This window comes from Diachasma alloeum, unplaced genomic scaffold (assembly GCF_001412515.2).
Source record: "Diachasma alloeum isolate Michigan unplaced genomic scaffold, Dall2.0 Dall_scaffold_00368, whole genome shotgun sequence".
NCBI classification, from domain to species: Eukaryota; Metazoa; Arthropoda; class Insecta; order Hymenoptera; family Braconidae; genus Diachasma; species Diachasma alloeum.
The window spans coordinates 926,315-951,209 of NW_021680507.1; the positions used below are offsets into that span (position 1 = coordinate 926,315).

The 24,895-nt window shown below is 38.9% G+C and overlaps 1 protein-coding gene across 1 annotated transcript in view; it reads right to left on the reverse strand.

Annotated features, from left to right (window-relative positions):
• Positions 1-3,264: 3,264 nt before the first annotated feature.
• The window catches only part of LOC107041558 (protein jagged-1), a 64,534-nt gene continuing 42,903 nt past the window's right edge, over positions 3,265-24,895 (reverse strand). Inside the window, 4 exon segments of the mRNA XM_015262162.1 lie at positions 3,265-3,777; positions 3,780-5,625; positions 7,124-7,742; positions 17,558-17,849. Of these exon segments, the coding sequence (XP_015117648.1) occupies positions 3,265-3,777; positions 3,780-5,625; positions 7,124-7,742; positions 17,558-17,849 (3,270 nt within the window).

Genomic DNA, 24,895 nt, shown 5'->3' on the forward strand with positions numbered 1-24,895 from the left:
GGATTCGGGGATAAATAATTAAAATAACGAATAACATTTTAGGAAGATTGAACTTTCTATTGGAAAAACGTTTCTGAAAATTAGAAAATCTCATCGATTAATTAAAAAAAAAAATGTCAAGACTTTTTCTTGGAGTTTTGTAATTTTCGAATTTTTTCGAAAATCAGTTGTCCCACGATAACACAAAAAATGTTCTGAATTGATTGAATGATGGCTTAACAAATTTGTTTGGATGTCCTTTTGACCGAGTTCGAAGATGAAGGCGATAGCAATAATCGTTATTTTGATTTATTTGAAAATTTGCAAAAATTTTGTATTTTTTTAAAATCAGAATTCCGGGGATATCTTTGAATATCGTGCTTCAAATGAATTCAATCATAGCTTTAAATGTTTGTTTTAATGCCATTAAGTCGAAGTTAAAAGATGATTACGATAGCTATATTGGTTGATTTGATTTTTATGATGATTGTTGAAAATTTCGAATTTTTCATGAATTTCCCTGAAAGTGAGCTTTCTGATGGTTTCTTCAAATGTGATGTTTCAAATTCGTTCAAATAAGTGTAAATAAAATTTGTCTATTAACATTTTATCGAAGGGTTGAGGGGAGAGATAGAACTGTAAAAAAGACAATCGGTTGTGTAGAAGAAAGGGATAATAAGAATAATGATGATGATAACATTCAACTGAGTTGAAAATCTGACAAAATTAGTTGAAAAGAAATCTTATTCAATTTAATAAAATGAAATAAACAATAAATTATGCATGATAGAAGGAAGTGATGTGCAAAATAATCATTCGGAAGTGTATTGCTAATTTATTAGCAAAAAAAACTGTACAATATGCAATCCAAGAGCAATTTCCCACTTGTTTTCGAGATTGGTAACAAATAATTTCAATAAAAAAAAAATCAAGATACATTTTTCTCGTAAAATTTTCAAAGGAATTCTCCCCAAAATCGCTCATTAAAGAAATAATTCAAGAGTCATTAATTCATGGAACATCTTTTATGCAAAAATATCAAGACTTTTTTCTTCAACTGTCACCTAAAACCCCTAATTAATGATATAATCAGATCAATCAAACCGTCAATTCCCAAACAATAATTCAAAAAACCCTCCCCCCAAAAACTAATTAAGAAAAAGAAATCTCAAAACGAAATGTCTTTCGAAACGTCATCGAACCAGGGACCATCGACCCCACTCCCCCCAAAATAAATAAAAAAACACCACAAAACACTTCAATATTTATTTACTTTTTATTCCTCATATTTTAAAACATATAAGAAACATTACGAAACCTATTCACTACCAGAATTACAGAAAAATATAATGAAAGAATTGTCGACGTTTAAACCGAGGCGTTCATCTAATTAAAAAAAATTGCACATTCGTTCCTCCTTCATTTTGTAAATAATTAAAAAATCGTAAATTCGAAATATTAATGAGTCTCTCGTGTTTATATACAAATAAAATGGTCTCCAACATACCCCCGAGACACATCTCTCTCAAATGGACGAGTATCAAATAGCATTACCCATTTACATATATCATTTACTCCTATCATAATATCCTCATAATTATAATATACAGTACATATTTATTTATCATTCTCTATCCATCGCAAGTGCATTACAATAATCACCCCTTAGGCTGTAAAAAACCTGTCGTAAATATCTTGTCTTGTATTTAAATAAAAGAATTATTATTAATAGAAATACATAAAAACAAAGTACAGATATTTCCATAAAATGAAATTAGGGGGGAAGGGGGGGGGGAGATGGTGTATTAAACGATACTTATACGTGTGATGTGACGTTATGATGTCTTCGTACATGATTATCACAATGTTTTGTCGCGAATAGACGCACCGAACTGCCTAAGTTATTTATTCAAAAATGTCTCATCATCGATAAAATTTACATTTCACTTTTTTCAAACGGTTGAGGATTATTTTACGATTCATTTTTCATCGCAGGCAGTATCACAATTTGTAGATACGGTACATTAGCTCTTATCTTATCCAGTATTTTTATTTATGAAAATTGGTGGTAGAATTGTCGATTAAAAACACACACATTTCCTAACAATGGGATTATCTCGATAGCGAGGGGCTTGAGGAGAAAATGTCAGAGAACATTTTTTGCGGGGAATTGAATTTCCGACGAAAAATGTTTTTTGAGTTTTTTTCCCAAGTCCACTCCTTCTCGAGATAATTAACAAAAACGAATGTCGGAAAATGTCTTCTGTGTTATTCTGAAAAAAATCAAGTCCTAATGATAAGTTTTGCCCCTTGGGATTGAAAACACGAGGAAGACGAATGAAAAAAGAATTATTAATAAGTACGATTTATGTACATATGTACAAGAGATAACAACTTGTCATTATCATTAATTATAATCGTCGTGTTATTCAATTTATTGTCACGTTTCCATAATCATCGAATTTAATTCCTCGTATTACTCGAAATGAAAAAAATTTTACGTTCTCTCAATTGTCGAGAGGCTTTCGCATTAATTCGCAAAGAGAGAGATGTAAGACGCACTTGAGCACAAAAAGCGAATCCCCATAAAAACCGAAATAAAAAGAAGGAAAAAAAAAGAAACGGGATTTGTCCATGAGTCATACGTGACTCTCGCCACAATGACACGAGTCCTCTCATTAAAGTAGAAATTGCGTTCCCTCATTTATTGTATCCTCTCTCTCCCTAGTTTCTACCATAATTCTCATCTCTCACTCACACTTTTCTACAATATAATTTTTTTTTATGTATATATCTCTTTTAATTATAACATTTTGTATCATCTAATGTCACATGGCTATTTAAAGTCATGAACCCTCACGTCTCAGTCCCTCGACTTCAACACCAGGCTCTCTTTATCACCCATTTGAACTCGGAATAAAAAATATTCAAACAGCGAGAGAATGTTTTGAGTGTAAATCTGCAGTTGAACGGACTAAAATTCAAAAAAATTTCAAAATCTCAAAATTTCCGGACGAAACCAGTCCCACCGCCGAGCCCGGAAAATTTCCGCTTCCAACCACTGGTCACACGCCCCTCTACCCCCACCCGTTCCCGCGAAATCGCCGATCGAAAATTCTCTTATAAAAAAGTTGCCTCAATTATCTCAGGATCCCCCCAACATAAAACCATTCAACACCAGGGTTTGGAACCGGAAATTCTCCCACCTCCCCACCTAACCCCCTCCCATCCCGTTCTGCCCCACCCCTAAAAACTCCATCCTACTACCCTCAAAACGTCCCCCCCCTACACATGTACAGTGAGCACCTGCCTGGGTCCCACCCCGGCGCTAGTCCCTGGCTGCTGATGCGAGTACCCGGGTTCCTGTAACCTGGGCTTGCTGTACGGCTTATGCAGGCTCTCCTCATAGCTGAAACTCGCGGTATTATTCCTTGCCTCCGCACTAGTAGGTTTATACAGCGGCGGTAGCCTGTGCCGTCCCTCCTCGGACACCATCTCCAAGCTCTCCTCAGTGCCCCCAATGCCCCCGAGGCTCATCCCACTGAGTGGCCTGACAACGCTGACCCTGGGCTCGGCGTCCTGATCCTTGAGAGGATTGGCATACCTCCTGAGGTTCTCCTCATTCTGCAGATTATTCGACTTCTCATCGAGATCACTCCTGTGTCTGTGCAGAGAAGTCTCACTGGTGGTGGCTGCACTCATGCCAGCCCTCCTCCTGCCCCTGAGGTACCAGAGCCCCCCAAGAATCCCCAGCAGCAGCACCGTCGTCACGACCCCCCCTAGTGCCGCCACATANCCACATACCCCCCACCACCAGCCCCAGAGCCCCCCTCCCCGCCCCCAGTGAGCCTCGTGGTCTCGACCTTGACCTCGAGAACGGAGGCAAGGGCCAAGGGTCTGCTCAGGGGCCTGCTGAGGCTCTCCCCCAGATCCTTGGCAGCGTCGCCAGCAGCTTCCGAGAAAATCGTCACCTCGATGGTGTCATTGTCCCCACTCTTGAGATCGCACAGCATAACGACAGACTGCGGCCGCCGTGGATCGGCGAGAAGCCTGCGAAAGCTGCGGCACAGGAACTCCACCGAGGTCCCAGGCAAGAGTGTGTCCCTCCTGAGCAGAATGGTGAGCCTTGCGCAGGTGGGACCTGTCTCCGCCTGGCCTGGCCAGCAGCTGGGCGGCGCTGGCAGGGCCGGTGGGCCGACCCTCCTGCCACTTTCAATGGGCCTGCACTCACCCCATGCAGCGCAGGGGGGCGACAAGCAGGACTCACCTGGCGACGGAACGCAGACCTCGTGCGCCAGACACGAAGTCCCATTCAAACAGTTCCCCTGGCCGCACCAGACATTGCTGCACTGGTTCTTGTTGTTCCGGCACTCGCAGACATTGCAGTCGTCGTCCCAGGGGGGTGAAGGACACCCTGCGCTGCCGGGATTTCCGATTTCGCAGTGGCTGCCAGTTCTGCCGGTTGGGCACACGCAGGAGTACGAGGCAATTCCGTCGACGCAGGTCGCCCCGAACAGACAGGGATCACTGGCGCACTCGTTGACGTTGATCCGGCAGTCGGGCCCGGTGAAGCCAGCTGCGCACTCGCACCTGAACCAGTTGACGCCGTCGACGCAGCGGCCGCCGTTGAGGCAGGGCAGGGGCTTGCAGTCGTCGACGTCACGCCGGCAGTTGGGCCCCTCGAAGCCCTCCCTGCAGATGCACCTGTAGTTTCCATCAGCAGTGTTCACGCAGGTGGCCCCATTTTCGCAGGGGGAGGAGGCGCACGCAGGTGAGGCAATGTGACAGGCGGCGCCCTCCCAGCCTGCGGGGCAGTGGCAGGTGAAACCGTCGCCGCGGTCCTCGCAGGTGCCACCGTGACGGCAGGTCAGGGGCTCGCAGTGGCCGCCGCGCAGGGTGCAGGTCTTGCCCTTCCAGCCCCCGCGGCAGGTGCACGTAAAATCAGCGATTGCGTCGACGCAGGTGCCGTTGTTGCGGCAGGGGGAGTCCAGGCACTCGTCGACGTCCTCGTCGCAGAGGTCGCCCGTCCAGCCCTCCCTGCAGATGCACTGAAAACTGTTCACCAAATCAACGCAGGTGCCACCGTTCAGGCAGGGGCTGCCCCTGCAGTCGTTGATGTTCTCGTGGCAGTGTTGGCCGGTGTAGCCCGGGTCGCAGATGCAGATACCCCCGGAACAGGTGCCACGACCTCCGCAGGGCGTACCCTCGCTGCCGCATCCCAGGTTACCGTCGTCGAGACGATACTGCGGGTTGTGCAGCGCAGGCTCCGAACAGTTTTTCCCCTGCCACTGCTCGGGGCAGTGGCAGTAGTAGTCCGTTTGGGTGTTGAAGCAGGGCGCCGAGTTCCTGCAGGGGTTCGGGCTGCAGTGGTCCCGGTCTATCTCGCACTGGAAACCGGTGTAACCCACTGGGCAGACGCACTCGTAAGCGTTCACCAGGTCGCGGCAGTCGCCGCCGTTCTGGCAGGGCTTCGACGCACACTCGTCTATGTCGACGTCGCAGTCCTTGCCGGAGTAGCCCGGCGTGCAGGAGCAGTGGTAGTCGTTCACCAGGTCTATGCAGAGGGCGCCGTGCTGGCACTGGCCCACGCAGTCGTTTATGTTCTTCGTGCAGTTCTTGCCGGTGAAGCCACTGCGGCAGCGGCAGCTGGAAGGGAAGAATAAGGGGGTGAGAATTGGGGGCGATGGGGGGGGGGTCGGGTGGACGATTTTCGAGAGGGGGAGGTGACGGCTGAGGGAGGGTGGCGCGTTTTTTTTCTCTGACAAAATTTCGCCGATAAAATTTCCTGGGAATTCCCCCCCCCCCNGTGCCATTTGCTCCTCGCCCTTTCCTTCTTGACATTTTTTCCTTAAAATTTCTTTACATTTCTGCAATTAATTCTGGTAACAAAGATCAGCGGAAAGATTTTTTTACAATTTTTCGAAAATTATTGAGAAGGAGGTGTGATATACGATATAATCATTTGCATTGAAGTCTAAAATAACTCGTTTCAATCGAACATCAAAATCTCTATACACTGAGGAAAAAATATATTTTTGCCAAATATTTATTTACTTCAGTGAAGCGTTTTTTTTTTCAAAATCGTATTTCTCATTGAGGATTGTTATTGAAATTAAATACTGAATAATTTCTCTCGTCTTCGTAAATGAATTAAATTGTGAAGCATTTTTTTTTTAAATCGTATTTCTCATTGAGGATTGTTATTGAAATTTAATACTGAATAATTTCTCTCATCTTCGTAAATGAATTAAATTGCGGAAATTGGAAGGAAATGGGGGGAGGGGGGGTGGATTAGCGTTAGCACGTGACTTGACGAAAAAATGGCACGAGGAAATTTTGGGGGGGAAGTTTTGTCGGAGAAATTTTTTCGGGGAATAAAAGTCGTGGAATCCCATGAAGAATATTCCTCACAGAACAACAACCTCACACTGTTAGAAAATTACTCTTGAAATTTCAAGTGAAAAAGCTCCGAAATTTTAACAACGACAAAGTTACATGAAATTTCTGTATTTTTCTTCATTGACGAATTTCATTTCTCGAATATTCAAGTAATTTTCGATTTTCGGGTGCATGCGGCACTGAAGAACCTTGAAAGTTTTGAAAATTCAGGTAACGGCCTTTCTGAATTCTCAATCTATTGAAAATTGAATTGTACGTGATGTTCAATTCAGTAGCGAAGCGGTTCAAGTCGATTTTGACTATTCTCCACTTTTCAATGAATACATCGAAATCTAAGGGAGATAGCAAAATTTTTGTTATAACCTTTTTTGTAGAGCGAGTTGAGTGCTATAAAAAAGATCATTACGATAATTTCGTTATCTCCCTTAGATTCGAAGATATTCCTCGAAAACTCAGCTAAGGACTAGATCGACTTGAGTTTTCACGATTAATTTAGAAATTCAAGCTTTCATTTCAAATTGACTTCAACCTCCAAAAATCGAAAATCCAGACGATGCTGCGACTAAAATTTAAAGAAATTTCTACCAGTGCAGCTCCCCCCATTCCCATGAACCCGCCGTTCTCATCTCCAATGATTTGCAAATGTCTTCGTAAGTCCCCCAGTAAGAAAAATCGATCCACCTGTCCCTGGTCTCAAGGCTGAAAACTTGCAGTGATCAAGTGATTCAGCATTCGCATTAATTACCCATAGTCTCCAGCGAGATTGACGCAGGTTATCGAGTTCTTGCACGGTGACTCCACAAGCGCGCACTCATCCACATCGAACTGGCAGAGAGTTCCCTGCCATGCCGAGGGGCAATTGCAGGTGAATTCGTTCTTGCCGTCGACGCAAATGCCGCCATTTTGACACGGCTGGGAGGCGCACTCGTCGACATCAGTAGCGCAAAATGGCCCCGAGAAGCCCGGCGCGCAGTCGCACTCGGCCGACTCGCCGATTTCTCGGCATGTGGCGCCGTTCAGGCAGGGGTTCGAGGCGCAGGGATTGTCGACCTTCTCGCAGGTCGGCCCGGAGAAGCCGTCGGGGCAGGTGCAGCGGTACTGATCTGGCGCTGTGTTCTCGCAGGTGCCGCCATTTTGACACGGCTCGTGGGTACCGCAGTAGTTGAGGTCCTGGTCGCAGAGAATTCCGCCCCAATTGGTGTCGCAGATGCACTGCCAACTCGAGCCGTTGCAGTAGCCGTGCTTGCAGCCGGGGTAGGGGGTGCACTGGTCGCACAGCTCACCCCTCCAGCCGTGACGGCATTTACATTCGCCGGAGACGTTGCAGTGACCGTGAATCGGGTGACAACCCTCCTTGCAGACCGCTGGAAGAGAGAGAGATTAAATTGTGGGGTGCGGCACGAAAGTGTGAAACGCCGTTCACGGACATTGTGAAGAAAAATTGATTCAACCCTCACACTCGTCGGAAAAGTTTTTTTCGGCCTTGTGACGAAATAGTATATTTCGTTCTAGGCCGAAATAGTATTTTCATCACGCTGTGCGAAAAAGTAACTTTTTAGGCACGCTTTGCGTGCCTAAAACGTCCCTTTTCCACACATTGTGATGAAATAGTATATTTCGTAACGAGTGCAAAAAAGTGTTTTTTGGCGAGTGAGAGGTTTATATCACGAGCCGAAGGCGAGTGATATAATCCCACGAGCTAAAAAACATTTTTTCACGAGTTACGAACAATATTTTTCATCACAATGTGGCGGAAATTGGACTTTTAGGCACTCGGAGCGTGCCGAAAAGTTCACTTTTCGTCACAGCGTGATGAAAAATATTGTTCGATACTCGTGGGAAAAGTGTTTCTCGCCTTCGGCTCGTGCTATAAACCTCCCACGAGCCAAAAAACACTTTTCCGCACTCGTAACAAAATATACTATTTCATCAAAATGTGTGGAAAAGAGACGTTTTAGGCACGCAAAGCGTGCCTAAAAAGTTGTTTTTTCGCACAGCGTAGAGCAGAGCATTTTCAATTTATATTCAGAATAAGTTGAATAACAAGGCATTGAAAAATGTATCTGATTTACGGTGACAAATGGCGGCCTGTCACCNCCGAAGGCGAGTGATATAATCCCACGAGCTAAAAAACATTTTTTCACGAGTTACGAACAATATTTTTCATCACAATGTGGCGGAAATTGGACTTTTAGGCACTCGGAGCGTGCCGAAAAGTTCACTTTTCGTCACAGCGTGATGAAAAATATTGTTCGATACTCGTGGGAAAAGTGTTTCTCGCCTTCGGCTCGTGCTATAAACCTCCCACGAGCCAAAAAACACTTTTCCGCACTCGTAACGAAATATACTAGTTCGACAGGTAAGACGGGAATTTTCAGTTCGTGTGATTAGCAGCCCTCGGCTTCGTCTCGGACCGCCAACTTCACACTCGTCAAAATTCCGTCTCGTCGTATCGAAATATAAATTCATTTTTTAGCTGATTATTTTTAAAAAATTGAAAAAAAATGTTAATGAAAATTTTGATAAAGATCGTCACACAGAGTTCTCAACCGAAAATTTCTCTGGCTTTCGATCGGTCAACCCCAAAATCACGATTTCCGAAGTCAAAAATATTCATATGGAAAACCTCACTTTTACGGGGTAAAACGGATAATTACAAAGTCAGTCACATGGTAATTGTTTTTATAGTGTTTAGAATGTGGGAAGGCGGTGAACAATGCGGTGTATAATTACTCCCATAATTACAGACGTGTAATTATTTTAAAGACGTAATTATTGTTTACATAAAATTACCATAATTCAGATGTTATCCAAGCTGAACAAAAATTATCTCACTTCTGAAAGCACGACATTATCAATTTCAATTAAGGAAAGAATGTAAAAAAATGTGTTTGCATAAAAACAAAAAATACCTAAAAATCCAAAATTTGAGGAATTTTGAAAATTTTTGAGAAATCTTTCTTCTCATTATCTCCGCACCTATTGCGTTTACAATAGTTTGTGACTAGCATTTGGAGTCGGAAATTTTTCCATCTAATCTATATAACCCTTCACTCAAAAAATGAGAAATCTGTCCTTTTTTTGCCGCTTAGTTTAGCTATTACATATCTCTCTATATTATAAAAATCAAAAATGACTTCTGGTGATAAAAATTCGGTACTCGAAATTAAGACTCCACATTTAAGGGTCACAAGGGTGAAAATAAGGGTCACGAAGTTCAAATTAATGGTCATGAGGGTCAGAATAAAAATCATGAGGGGTGGTTTAAGGATTATAGGGGTCAGATTAAGGGTCACAAGGTCAGATTAAGAGCCATCAGGGTCAAAATAAGGGTCACGAGGGTCGAATTAAGAGCCACAAGGGTGAGATTAAGGGTCACAAGGTTAGATTAAGAGTCATAAGGGTCAAAATAAGGGTCACGAGGGATAGATTAAGAGTCACGAGGGTCAGATTAAGGGTCGTGAGAAACAGATTAAGGGTTACACAGCCAGATTAAGGGTCAGAATAAAGATTATGGGGGTCATATGTGGTTAAAATTAAATTATGAAAAATTAATTCCTTTCAAATTATTTTAAAAGTAATTAAACGTAAATTAATTGGCTCCGATTTATGCCTACAGCTGAATAGAGTCCAAAACATGAACTCATGAAAAAGAAAACAAATGCAAGAAGACAAATGTCACAAAAAAAATCTCAGACACCCATCGGAAAATATCGACATGATCATTATCAACAGGGAAAGCCAGTCGATGAATAAATTCCGATAGAATCTCCTCTCACCGGCAATAAAACATCTCATCATTCAGAAATTTCGCAAAACCCATGAGATCAGCCGCAGAATCCTGTTTCTCTCGATAACTCGGTGGCCGTGAAACGTTAGTCATTGTAAAAAGACGTAAATATCATTAGAACCGTGTGGAAAAAAAAATCAACCACAAAATGTGATAAAACCAATTGCAAACGTTGAAGGAGGCAAGACTTTTTACCGTTACATCATCCGCCAGTTGTATGTGTGATGGCCTGCAGCATCATTTGATTAATAGCCATAGCCTGCCCCCATCGTATTTACCGTGGACAACAGACATTTACGGATATTTATACGAACGACTGCAGCGTGTAACTCCAAGGCAGCCAAATGACGCGGGAGAGGAGACTGATGCCGCACACGGAGATGATGCCGCTTTGTCCACCGGGTTATCGTTCGTTTTTTATCATTTATTCGTTTCTGAGATGTTGAATCGAGCCAATCAGGGTGATACGCACGATTTATCATGGGAATTTTGACGTTCGCAGCGGAATCGAATGGGCCGGAATGACAAATGGAAAAGGGTTTCTCATTTTGGAAATTGTGGGAATGATATAAATCCACACGGGAACGTGTATTTTGGGAAAATTTTCAAGTGATGGTTTTTTAAAATTCATTTTATAATTCGGTAATAAAGGAAGATTTTTTGGTAATTATTGATTTTGGAAGGAATGGAATGGTAAATATGAAATAATCACCTAAAAGTCAATTTTTCAGCAATAACGAAAAATTGGGAAACGATTGGAGGTGGATAAAAATAATTTAATTGGAAAGCCAGGGAAATTTGAGGTTGAAAATACAATATAACGATTGATTTTAATACATTAGTTCTTCAGATATTTAAAATCAAAGTTTTTGTTGTTGAAATTAAGCACTAATTATTTCAGGGACTCATTGAGTGTGGGGGTTTTTAAATATGAATATGAATAAACGAATCATAATTTTCCAAATCATTTAAGTCAGAGGAAAATAGAATAATTCAACTTTCTTAATATCGCGTGCACTAAGGTTTTCTTCGAACAAAGTTGATTAGAATTAACAGTTAGAATTATGAGATTGTCTCACATTTTTGACGTCAAGGATAGGAGAATCTGAATGCAATATAGTGAAAATGATGATCGATTTTTTCACTTTGAACAAATAATATTAATATCCAAATACAAAATTTCTGATATGAATAAAAAGAAGCTGCGACTCAATATTCCAAATGAAGTTTCAATTTTTAATTTGGTGCTGATAACACGAGATGACAATATTCTAAGCACGGAATTATATTGATGAGATGAACAACAGATTAACTGAATTACCGTGTGAACTCACTAAAAATTGATAACAGTGTGGGCACGCACTTTTTCCAGAGTTTCAACAAACATTGAATTCCAGAAATTCACACTCTAAAGTCTGTTCTAGAAGGAATTGAATTGTAATTATGATTAAAATCTTATTCAGTTAGGATAGGAATTAGAACATGAGCAAATCATTTATTGTAATATGACAATGTAACAGCTGATGAATTGGGACATATGATTCTCATCGTTCGTATTGCTTTTTGGCAAGAAGGCATAATTAAAGGTTCTCAATATAGTGAAATTTGGATGTAAATGTTGAATTATATATTTTTCTCAGCATAGTTCACCCAGCTCCCCATCACGATTTTTATCGAACCGGCTAACCGCTCGATTAATGAAACTACCGAGTATCTCATCGTCGTTAACCACTCGAGACGGAAGTAACGATTAGTCTCAGCCCCGAAGAAAGAGATCCTCGGTCATTTTGTATTATTAAAACTCCCGCGAGACTCTATTGTAACATCGACAAGCCGGCACGATAACCAACCGGCTTTGCCTATACCTTTTGTTGGAGATCGTACGACATGTACCATCTCTTATCCCCGTCCATTGAGTCGTACGCAACATCGAGATAATTCGTGTATTTTACGAGCGACCTCCGTTAAACGACCACCAGTCAACCGTTCGTCATAGTCATGAATCGAAATCATGGTTTTTTTATTATTAATTTTATAATTCAACTGGACAGAGCAGGCGACTTTCCCATCTCGTCAACAACGAGAATATCTCGGTAATGATTGATTTTTAAGGGAATAGAAAAACAAATAGAGAATAATCACATCAATCTCAGTCTTTCCACAAAACCGAAGAATTCGAAAATGATTGGAGGTGAATAAAAATAATTTAATTAGAAAGCCAGGGAAATTTGAGGTTGAAAACTCAATATGACAATCGATTTCAATCCATGAGTTCTTGAGATATTTAAACTCAAAGTTTTTGTTGATGAAATTAAGCATTAATTATCTCAGGGGCTAATTGAGCTGCAGGGGTTCATGACGAGTGTTTGGAAGCGGAAATTTTCCGATCTTTTTAATGATGAAGGTCTCACGACAATTGAAATAAAAAAATTAATAACAAACAATCAACTTAACAGTTTTTTATGACTCATATTTCATAATGTTTTGATTCTTATAACTTTTTGGAGGGAATAGAATAGATTTTGTGGGGAATAGAATAACAAATAGAGAATAATCACATCAATCTCAGTCTTTCCGCAAAACCGAAGAATTCGAAAATGATCGGAGGTGAATAAAAATAATTTAATTAGAAAGCCAGGGAAATTTGAGGTTGAAAAATCAATATGACGATCAATTTCAATTCATTAGTTCTTGAGACATTTAAACTCAAAGTTTTTGTTGATGAAATTAAGCATTAATTATCTCAGGGGCTAATTGAGCTGCAGGAGTTCATGACCAGTGTTTGGAAGCGGAAATTTTCCGATCTTTTTAATGATGAAGGTCTCACGACAATTGAAATAAAAAAATTAATAACAAACAATCAACTTAACAGTTTTTTATGACTCATATTTCATAATGTTTTGATTCTTATAACTTTTTGGAGGGAATAGAATAGATTTTGTGGGGAATAGAATAACAAATAGAGAATAATCACATCAATCTCAGTCTTTCCACAAAACCGAAGAATTCGAAAATGATCGGAGGTGAATAAAAATAATTTAATTAGAAAGCCAGGGAAATTTGAGGTTGAAAACTCAATATGACGATCGATTTCAATTCATTAGTTCCTGAGATATTTAAACTCAAAGTTTTTGTTGATGAAATTAAGCATTAATTATCTCAGGGGCTAATTGAGCTGCAGGGGTTCATGACGAGTGTTTGGAAGCGGAAATTTTCCGATCTTTTTAATGATGAACGTCTCACGACAATTGAATTAAGCAAATATAATTGATCATGTTTGAATTTCCAAATTTATTGATTTTGACATAATGAATGAGTTTCTGTGACTGCGCCTCTCGAAATTGTTAATTTAACCTCATACACCAGCAAATCCGACGCAAAAAGGTCACTCAAGGGGTATTTGAATTTTTTCTCACGCCGCATAGACCGGGGAGAGTGCCTCTGGCTGACTACCGTTGTGCAATGTATAAATATAAGAGGTTGAGACGTCACTTGATTGCGCTCATTTAACGTCTGCGAGTATTATAACGTTCACCCAGGTGAAGGACACACAGGACATTCTCTGTCATCTGAGATACCTGGGAGGATAACAAAGGTGACATCATGGCCGTGGAAATATTAGTGGAGATTATATTGATTGACATTGGCAGGTTCTCGGCGGAGAATAGGTCATGGGTTTAATTGAATGATCTCGCGTTTCTTGGGATATTTTTTAATGCGATTATCCGACTATTATTTCGATGGAAAATTTAGTTGCTCGCAAATGAAAATTTGAATTGAATCAAATTTTTGTGGTCTATTTCGAACCGGAAAATAGGGTTGCTTTAGGAAATTTTTATCAATTATGTGGAACTGGGGACTTATACAACAATCGTCTTTATTTTGACCGTTGTGACCCTTATTCTGACCCTCGTGACCCTTAAACTGACCCTTAATCTTAAACTGACCCTCGGGACCCTCATCCCGACCCTCATGACCATTAATCTGAGCCCTGTGACCCTTAAACTGAACCTTGTGACCGTTAATCTGACCCTCGAGGTGCTCAGGCCCTCGTGAGCCTTAATCTAACCCATATGACCCTTAACCGGACCCTTGCAACCCTTAATCTGACCCTCGTGGCCCTCATTGCATCCCTCGTGAGACTAAATCTAACTCATATGACTCTTAATCTGACCCTTGTGGCGCTTAATCTTACCCTTGTGACCCTCATTCTGACGCTCATGACCTGTATTCTGACCCTCGTGACCCTTAATCTGAGCCCTGTGACGCTTCATTTCATCATCGTAACCTTTATTCTGCCCCTCGTGACCCTTAAACTGAATCTTGTAACCCTTAATCTGACTCTCGTGCGCTCTATTTTGACCTCGTGATCCTTATTTTGACCCTTATGAGCCTGATTTTGAACCTCATGACCGTTATCTAACCGTTATGACCCTTATTCTGACCCTCATGATCTTTAAACTGAACCTTGGAACCCTTAATTTGACCCTCGTGCGCCCTATTTTGACCTCGTGGCCCTTATTTTGATCCTTATGAGTCTGATTTTGAACCTCATGAGCGTTATCTAACCGTTATGACCTTTGTTCTGACCCTCATGACCCTTTTTTGACCCTCGGGACCTTCAAACTGAACCTTGTAACCCTTAATCTGACCCTCGTGCGCTCTATTTTGACCTCGTGACCCTTATTTTGACCCTTATGAGCCTGATTTTGAACCTCATGACCGTTATCTAACCGTTATGACCTTTGTTCTGACCCTCATGACCCTTTTTTGACCCTCGAGACCTTCAAACTGAACCTTGTAACCCTTAATCTGACCCTCGTGCGCCCTATTTTGACCTCGTGACCATTGTTTTCATACTTGTGAGCCTGATTTTGAACCTCGGGACCCTTATTCCAACCCTTATGACCCTTATTCTGACCCTCATGACAATTTTTTGACCCTCGTGACCCTTATTTTGAATCGTGTCACCCTTAATTGTGGAGTCTTAATTTTGAGTATCAAATTTTGATCTTCAACGCATGAGAAATCTCACTCCAATAGTCCGCAACTTTTAAAACTCATAGTAGTCTCCTCTTAAGCATTTTTGACTTTCTACTCGTAAACTCCAAAATCCTCATCTCCAACAAATTCAAAATCTCCCCATCATTGTGTGGAGAATGAATTGTAATGCTCTGAAATACGATCTTTATCTGCTATTCACGACTCCTCTAAATCGAAACCCGGGATTCCCCTCCAGCTACACCAGGAGTTACTATTCTCACTGGTTATGACGGTGAAACTGCAGAAAACATTTTGCGCCGAGGTTATATGCTCAATTTTCGAATAAGAAATGCTGGTTAGAATGGAGGGAAATATAAAGTGAAGTCGTACACAGAGTGAATTTCACCGTCGACCTTTACTACGATGACAAAGTGAAAAAAAAGAAAAACATTTTAGAGCCTGTTTTCTCGGCATGCAAGTTTAGTTCATGATGTATGTGTGTGTGGGTGAGTGGTGCATCTGATACCAGGCACTCTCTTCTCGCGTGAGGATGTCTATTCCTCGTGTGGTATTAACTCGGAATCATTTCACGTGTACGAGTTTGAAAGGACACGCTGGGAAATTTCCTCGGGGCGATTAAAAAGGTCTCGATTATTTTACATGCGAAATCTAGGGGAATTGAGTTATTTAGGGGGAATCAAATAATTTTATTGCGGATTAATCGTTTTAATATTGAGAAAATTGAAGTTGCAAATTGATGAAAACACAGGACTTTTTCTGAGTCTTGAAAAAAATTTATTAAAAATTTTTAGGGCAGTCTTTTCTTAATTTATTTATTCCAAATGTCTTGAGATATTTACCATCGGAAAGATTGAGAAATTTCCAGCTTCAAACACTGGTCATAAACCCCTCTAACTCAATCAGTTCCCGAGATAATTAAAAATTTAATTAATGACCAAAAACTTTGAGATTGAATATCTCGAGAACTAATTGATTAAAATTGATCGTCATATTGTGTTTTCAGCCTCAAATTTCCCTAGCTATTCACCCATCACCCCAAAATCCCCAGGAATGAAAACAAAGATTCATGAAAAATTGAGTAATTTGGCGGAATTAAATAATTTTATTTCGAATTTCTCATTTGAAAGTTGAGGAATTTCACGTTTCAAATTAATAAACACGCAAGACTTCTTCTGATTTTTGAAAAAAAATTATTACAAATTTTTAGGGCAGTCTTTTCTTAATTTATTTATTCCAAATGTCTTGAGATATTTACCATCGGAAAGATTGAGAAATTTCCAGCTTCAAACACTGGTCATAAACCCCTCTAACTCAATCAGTTCCCGAGATAATTAAAAATTTAATTAATGACCAAAAACTTTGAGATTGAATATCTCGAGAACTAATTGATTAAAATCGATCGTCATATTGTGTTTTCAGCCTCAAATTTCCCTAGCTATTCACCCATGACCCCCAAAATTTCCAGGAATGAAAACAAAGATTCATGAAAAATTGAGTAATTTGGCGGAATTAAATAATTTTATTTCGAATTTCTCATTTGAAAGTTGAGGAATTTCACGTTTCAAATTAATAAAAACGCAAGACTTCTTCTGATTTTTGAAAAAAATTTCTTAAAAATTTATAGGGCTGTCTTTTCTCAATTTATTTATTCCAAATGTCTTGCGTTCCGATGTTTACCATCGGAAAGATTGAGAAATTCCCGGCTTCAAACACTGGTCATAAACCCCTCTAACTCAATCAGTTCCCGAGATAATTAAAAATTTAATTAATGACCAAAAACTTTGAGATTGAATATCTCGAGAACTAATTGATTAAAATCGATCGTCATATTGTGTTTTCAGCCTCAAATTTCCCTAGCTATTCACCCATGACCCCCAAAATTTCCAGGAATGAAAACAAAGATTCATGAAAAATTGAGTAATTTGGCGGAATTAAATAATTTTATTTCGAATTTCTCATTTGAAAGTTGAGGAATTTCACGTTTCAAATTAATAAAAACGCAAGACTTCTTCTGATTTTTGAAAAAAATTTCTTAAAAATTTATAGGGCTGTCTTTTCTCAATTTATTTATTCCAAATGTCTTGCGTTCCGATGTTTACCATCGGAAAGATTGAGAAATTCCCGGCTTCAAACACTGGTCATAAACCCCTCTAACTCAATCAGTTCCCGAGATAATTAAAAATTTAATTAATGACCAAAAACTTTGAGATTGAATATCTCGAGAACTAATTGATTAAAATCGATCGTCATATTGTGTTTTCAGCCTCAAATGTCCCTGGCTGTCTCCCCATAACCCCCAAAATGAATAATCCCCAAATAAATAATTCCCAAATAATAAATAATCCCCCGAAATAAAACCAAAAAATCATGAAAAATAAAACTCACCAGTTTCGCAATCGGCGCCCCTCCACCCCTGAATACACACTTTGTCGCCGTTCTCATCGCACGTATAATGTCCGAAAATATCGTCCCTGGGTCTGCAGAATTTTGTGCACGTTGCGTTATAATAGTGATCGGCGCACTGCACCCTGACCCGATAAGCAAGATGTGCATTTCTCCCCTGATGATTGAGGGTGTGCCACGTGGGTCCAGGCAGAACAATACCACTGTAGCTCGTCTCCTCAACGACTCCCCTACTCCCCTCGTCTCTCGCCTGGAGTATCAGCGTGAACTGCCTCTGAAAAAGGAAAAAAACAATTTGCCAACAATTTTTTATCACCTCTATATCACTTCCAAACTCGTCCCAATGGAATACATCCAATCGTGAAACTCGTTGTTTTATTTAGCAGGCAATGACAAGACGACATGGGGCGCTCCAGCCTTCCAAAAATGGTGGCACGTCTGACGATCTAGGCTCGCGGTTTCATTTCATTTTTTTTCATCTCTTGTGTCTCGATGTACAATTTAATTAGGAGTGAGGTGACTTGGAATGAGGAACAAGCGGGATTGCCATGTTTCGGATTCGGTTTTTTTTCCGATTTTTAGCATTTAGGTTCATTCGATTTTTCCCGTTGTTTTTTAATTACATCTTTAATTACAAAATTGATAATTGTAATGGTACTGTTATTAGTTATTTATCAATGATACTTCTCTATTTTTTTGCTTCCGAATTGTGCCCTTTTACCAGTTATTTTTCAATTAATTCAGTAGTGAAGTGGTAAACTGAGATAAGTCGACTCATCACCCAGTTTTTGAGGAATATTTCCGAATCTAAGGGAGATGGCGGAATTTTCGTAATTACATTTATTGTAGCACTCTATCAGCCCCACAAAAGAGGTTATAACAAAAACTTTGCTATCTCCCTTAGATTCCGAGATATGGATTGAAAACTGGTCAATAGTCAAAATCGACTTATCTCCTTTTACGACTACGGCACTGAATTGTTCATAATCATTCTCATTGCAAAAAGCAATACGACCGATGAGAATCATATGTCCCAATTTGTCAGCTGCTAAATTTTCATATCACAATAAATGATTTGCTCATGTTCTAATTCCTATGCTCACTGAATAAGATTTTAATCATAATTACAATTCAATTCCTTCAGAACACACTTTAGAGTGTGAATTTCTGGAATTCAATGTTTGTTGATACTCCGGTAAAAGTGCGTGTCCATACTGTTATCAATTTTTAGTTNAAATTTTGAATTTGGATATTAATATTATTTGTTCAAAGTGAAAAAATCGATCATCATTTTCACTATATTGCATTCGGATTCTCCTATCCTTAAGGTCAAAAATGTGAGATAATCTCATAATTTTAGCTATTAATTCTAATCAACTAATCAACTTTGTTCGAAGAAAACCTTAGTAAACGCAATATTAAGAAAGTTGAATTATTCTATTTTCCTCTGACCTAAATGATTCGGACAGTTATGATTCGTTTACTCATGTTTCATAGAATGGTATTCAATTCTCTTTTGTTTCTTAGGCGGGCTTCATGAAAATTCGACGCAAGGCGATTGTACTCATGAAAACCCCTTTACTTTCTCCGTTGGTTCGAGATATGCGCCATGTTCGAGTTCTCATTTTCGATTCGAGATATTGCTCATACTTTTCTTTTTAGAGATAGCTGGCTGTCAACATTGGAGCAATGCTGAATTCAATAAATCATTGAATTCAATTTAAAATACATCGTCATAGAAATTTGGAAGTAAATTGCCAATTTTTTAATAAAAATACTGACTGTGTTGTGACGAAAGCAATTCCCCACGTGTTTTTATCCACTTGAATTGAAAATATTTTAACACTTCTTAAGAATAAAATCTTCGAAAAATCCAGATTAATTCATTAAAAAAATTGAAACGTATTATTATTTTCATAAAAATGTCATTATTGTTTATATTAGAAACGAGGAAAAGGATTCTCAGCTCCATTGTTGAATAAAAACGTGCATAATTAGTTTAAAAAAATTAGATTATGTTTCTGTCAAAAAAACGAAATGATAATTCCGAAAAAATAGAAATGTCGTCATTGCCGACGGTTTAATTGCATGACTGTGACTCGAATTGAGGGAAAGGATAGAGAAAAAAAATAGTGTCCACAGGACGTGAGTCGACATTCAATTTGGGAGTTTATCCGACGGTGAGTTTCTTTGTTTTTTGGATTTTTAAGGAGGCAGTACTGTTACATGAATCCGGCGGTCGTGCCAAGGCGGCATGCAAAGTGCATTCCAGAGTATCGGTATCTGATGGCACGTGATGACTTAAGGGTATTTGGTACATTTTATGGTTTTTTAATGACGGGACAATGGGACATTTCGCTGAAACTTTCTGTATTTAAACTGGCACTTGACAACCTCTTTAATTAATTGAATTATGAGATAATTAACAAACAAGTTTCGTAAGAAATTTCTAATATTATGAAATACTAAAAAATTATTAACTATAATTCAATGTTATGGACAACAAACAATTATAATACACAGGAATATATTCTAAAAATTCAAATCAACTTCTGGAGATAAAAATTTGGTATTGGAAATTAAGAGTTGAAAAAGAAGAGGTATAAGGGTCATAAGGGTCACGAGGATCAGAATGAGGATGATGAGGGACAGAATAAGAGTCGCGAAAGTCAGAATAAGGGTCACAAGGGTCAGATTAAGGGGCTAAATAAGGGTCACACGGATCACATTAATAAGGGTCACGAGGATCAGAATAAGGGTCACAAGGATCAGATTAAGAATCATAAGGGACAGAATAAGGATCACAAGAGTCAGTTTAAGGGTCATATGGGTCGGATTAAGGATCCAAATAAGGGGAAAAAAGGTCAGATTAAGGGTCACAAGGATCAGATTAAAGGTCACAAAGGTCAGATTAAGGGTCACAAAGGTCAGATTAAGGATTCAAATGAGGGTAGCAAGGGTCAGATTAAGGGGCTAAATAAGGGTCGCACGAATCAGATTAATAAGGGTCACGAGGATCAGAATAAGGGTCATGAGGATCAGAATAAGGCTCACAAGGGTCAGATTAAGAATCATAAGGGACAGAATAAGAATCACAAGAGTCAGTTTAAGGGTCATATGGGTCGGATTAAGGATCCAAATAAGGGGAAAAAAGGTCAGATTAAGGGTCACAAGGATCAGATTAAGGGTCACAAAGGTCAGATTAAGGATCCAAATGAGGGTAGCAAGGGTCAGATTAAGGGGCTAAATAAGGGTCGCACGAACCAGATTAATAAGAGTCACGAGGATCAGAATAAGGGTCATGAGGATCCGAATAAGGCTCACAAGGGTCAGATTAAGAATCATAAGGGACAGAATAAGGATCACAAGAGTCAGTTTAAGGGTTATATGGGTCAGATTAAGGATCCAAATAAGGGGTCACACGGACCAGATTAATAAGGGTCATGAGGATCGGAATAAAGCTGACAAGGGTCAGATTAAGAATCATAAGGGACAGAGTAAGGGTCACAAGAGTCAGTTTAAATGTTATATGGGTCAGAGTAAGGATCCAAATAAGGGTAACAAGGGTCAGATTAATGGTCATGAGGGTCAAAAACTGAGAAAAAAGGGTAAAAGAAGGGGCGTTAAAAATACGGGTCTCTATATTATAAAATCCAAATCGAATTCTAGTGATGAAAATTTGGTGCTCGAAATAAAGACTCCAAAATTAAGGGTCAAATATGGGCCACGAGGGTTATAATGAGGGTCGCGAGGGTCAGATTAAGGGTCACAACGGTCAGAATCGAGCATAGCCCCCTAATACAACAATAAAAAAAGATGAAAAGGTTTATAATCAGTGGTTAAAACCTGAAATTTCTCTATCTTCTCAGTCAAGCACAAGAATTCCGCGAAGAAAAAACAAAATGGCGTATTTCGTCGAGCTCCTGGGATTGTTTTCCACCGTTGATAATCTTTTTCTCTGCGTGTTTTGTTAACTTTAACGACGAGACGCCGTGCGAGAACATGATCGGATTGAGTGACGTTGGTCTGATGCAATAAATAAATACCAATCGCGTCAAGAGTCAGACATTTTCTGCGGTCTGGCCACATACTCTCTTACGAAAGCCCCCCCAGCCCCTCTTAACCCATGATCGATCCTCTGTCTTGTATGTGTCACGTCAAGTTTAACCAGTGGACACACACCAAATCGTGGAATGGAATCTTGGGGGTATAACGAGCGGAAGTTCGAATGAATGGAAGTTAATTGGGAGAATAGAAAATTATTAATTGAAAATGAACGTTTATTTGCGGAATTACCTTGGTAATGAATGAATTTTTAAATTTATCAACTCCACAAGGGTAAATTTAAGAGATGTTTTTTAGAATTGAATCCTAAAAAATTTATATAATGGCCGAATAATCAATTAGTGAGAAATGAGACGGTTGAGTAGAAATTTGGATGAAAAATTTTGTTCTAAAGAATTATTCTGATGTGAAAAGACACATTGGGTTTTATTTTCATGAGATTTTGTAGAAAATTAATGATTAAAAAATTTAGAAAGTTTAGAGATCACGCGGGTTACGCCGAGAGCCGATAAAGCGATTGAGAGAAATCAAAGATTATTATTAATAAAAAATGAACATTAAATCGTGGAATTATCTCGGTGACGAGTGAATTTAAAAGGTATATTTGAGAGATATTTTTACAAATTGAATATTGAAAAAATTTTATTGTTGGAAAAATTTATCTCAATAAAAATTCGTTTGAAAATGTGTTTTTTAGTGGAAAAAAATGAAGGTGTTTAACAAAAAATTATTCTGATATAAAAAAAAACATTGGGAAGATGATGGAACCCCCAGAGAAGTTTTATTTCCACGGCGATTTAAAAAAAAAAATTAATGATTCAAAAATTTACAAAGTTTATGGATCACGCGGGTTACGCCGAGAGCCGACAAAGCGATTGAGAGAAATAAAAGATTATTATTAATAAAAAATGAACATTAAATTGTGGAATTATCTCGGTGACGAGTGAATTTAAAAGGTAAATTTGAGAGATATTTTTACAAATTGAATATTGAAAAAATTTTATTGTTGAAAAAATTTAGCTCAATAAAAATTCGTTTGAAAATGTGTTTTTAGTGAAAAAAAATGAAGTTGTTTAACAAAAAATTATTCTGATATAAAAAAAAACATTGGGAAGATGATGGAACCCCCAGAGAAGTTTTATTTCCACGGCGATTTAAAAAAAAAAATTAATGATTCAAAAATTTACAAAGTTTATGGATCACGCGGGTTACGCCGAGAGCCGACAAAGCGATTGAGAGAAATAAAAGATTATTATTAATAAAAAATGAACATTAAATTGTGGAATTATCTCGGTGACGAGTGAATTTAAAAGGTAAATTTGAGAGATATTTTTACAAATTGAATATTGAAAAAATTTTATTGTTGAAAAAATTTAGCTCAATAAAAATTCGTTTGAAAATGTGTTTTTAGTGAAAAAAAATGAAGTTGTTTAACAAAAAATTATTCTGATATAAAAAAAAACATTGGGAAGATGATGGAACCCCCAGAGAAGTTTTATTTCCACGGCGATTTAAAAAAAAAAATTAATGATTAAAAAATTTACAAAGTTTATGGATCACGCGGGTTACGCCGAGAGTACAAAGCGATTGAGAGAAATAAAAGACTATTATTAACAAAAAATGAACATTAAATTGTGGAATTATCTCGGTGACGAGTGAATTTAAAAAATAAATTTAAGAGATATTTTTAAAAATTGTATATTAAAAAAATTTGATTGTTGAAAAAATTCAGCTCAATAAAAATTCGTTTGAAAATGTGTTTTTTAGTAGAAAAAAATGAAGTTGTTTAACAAAAAATTATTCTGATATAAAAAAAAAACATTGGGAAGATGATGGAACCCCCAGAGAAGTATTATTTCCACGGCGATTTTTTTCGAAAAAAAATTAATGATTAAAAAATTTAGAAAGTTTATGGATCACGCGGGTTACGCCGAGAGTACAAAGGGATCCTCTGTGTGCGTTCAGGGTGTACCCCCGGTATATAGAGTAGCCAGACGATACGTAAAGTCCAAGCGCAACGTCGACCCGAAGTACCTAGAGTTAGATGAGCACTAATTGGTGTTAATTGGTGGCTCGCTCGAGAGCTCTGCTTTCCCACGCCCGCGACTTTTACACTCGCATTCTTCTATTTCATTATTTTTTGTGCATTTTTAGAGTCGCTCTCCCTCCGTCATTACTTTCTTTCGTATTTGGGGGGATTGTATGCAAATTGGATGAAGCGAATTGAACATTTCACTTGATAAATTTTTTTAGGGAGATTCTTTGGTGCTTATTTTTGGAAAAATGTCTTGACAACTGAATGGTTATTTTGCACATAATTTCCTTCCATCGTGTATAATTCATTGTTCATTTCATTTTATTAAATTGAATAAGATTTGTTTTCAACTAATTCTGTCAGATTTTCAACTTAGTTGAATGTTATCATCATCATTATTCTTATTATCCCTTTCTTCTATACAACCGATTGTCTTTTTTACAGTTCTATCTCTCCCCTCAGCCCTTCAATAAAATGTTAATGGAAAAATTTTATTTACACATAGTTGAATGAATTTGAAACATCACATTTGAAGAAACCATCAGAAAGCTCACTTTCAGGGAAATTCATGAAAAATTCGAAATTTTCAACAATCATCATAAAAATCAAATCAAACAATATAGCTATCGTAATCATCTTTTAACTTCGACTTCCCGAGTCGAATAATTGGACCTGACAAAATCTACTTAGGTCTCTCCGTTCAGAACTGGATAGGTCTTGGGAAGCCTCTTCCCAAGTGCCTCCGAGACCTTTCTACCTCTGGTTATGTCCCATTTCAGCACTTGTTAGGTGTAAGCAGGACTTGCATTCAGACTTTCCAAATCCTTGCCGGTCCCCGTAATTCTATGGGCCTATATTAAATCTGCGTTCATATCCCTATTTACTCGTTATTGAAATAAAAAATGCAATTATTGTTTTTTTTTAATCTCGAAAATCGACATTTCACGGGAGGGTGGAGGGGAGATGCATGTATGCGGAGGCTTGACATTTTTACCCAACAAGCGGAGAAGGTTGCAGAATCTATTCTAGCCACTCTTGCCCCTCCGCTTGCATGCATTGTCCAAATAAAAAAAGAAAGTGTTAACAAATCTGACCCTTGTTCCAAGTAAAAACCGAAAATCTGACCCTGTGGCCACCGGTGAAATTTTTTTTTTCAGTTTTCACTTTTTCCACATACTTTTGAGAGTTCTGAATAGCCCGTCGCTTAAATAGTTGGAATC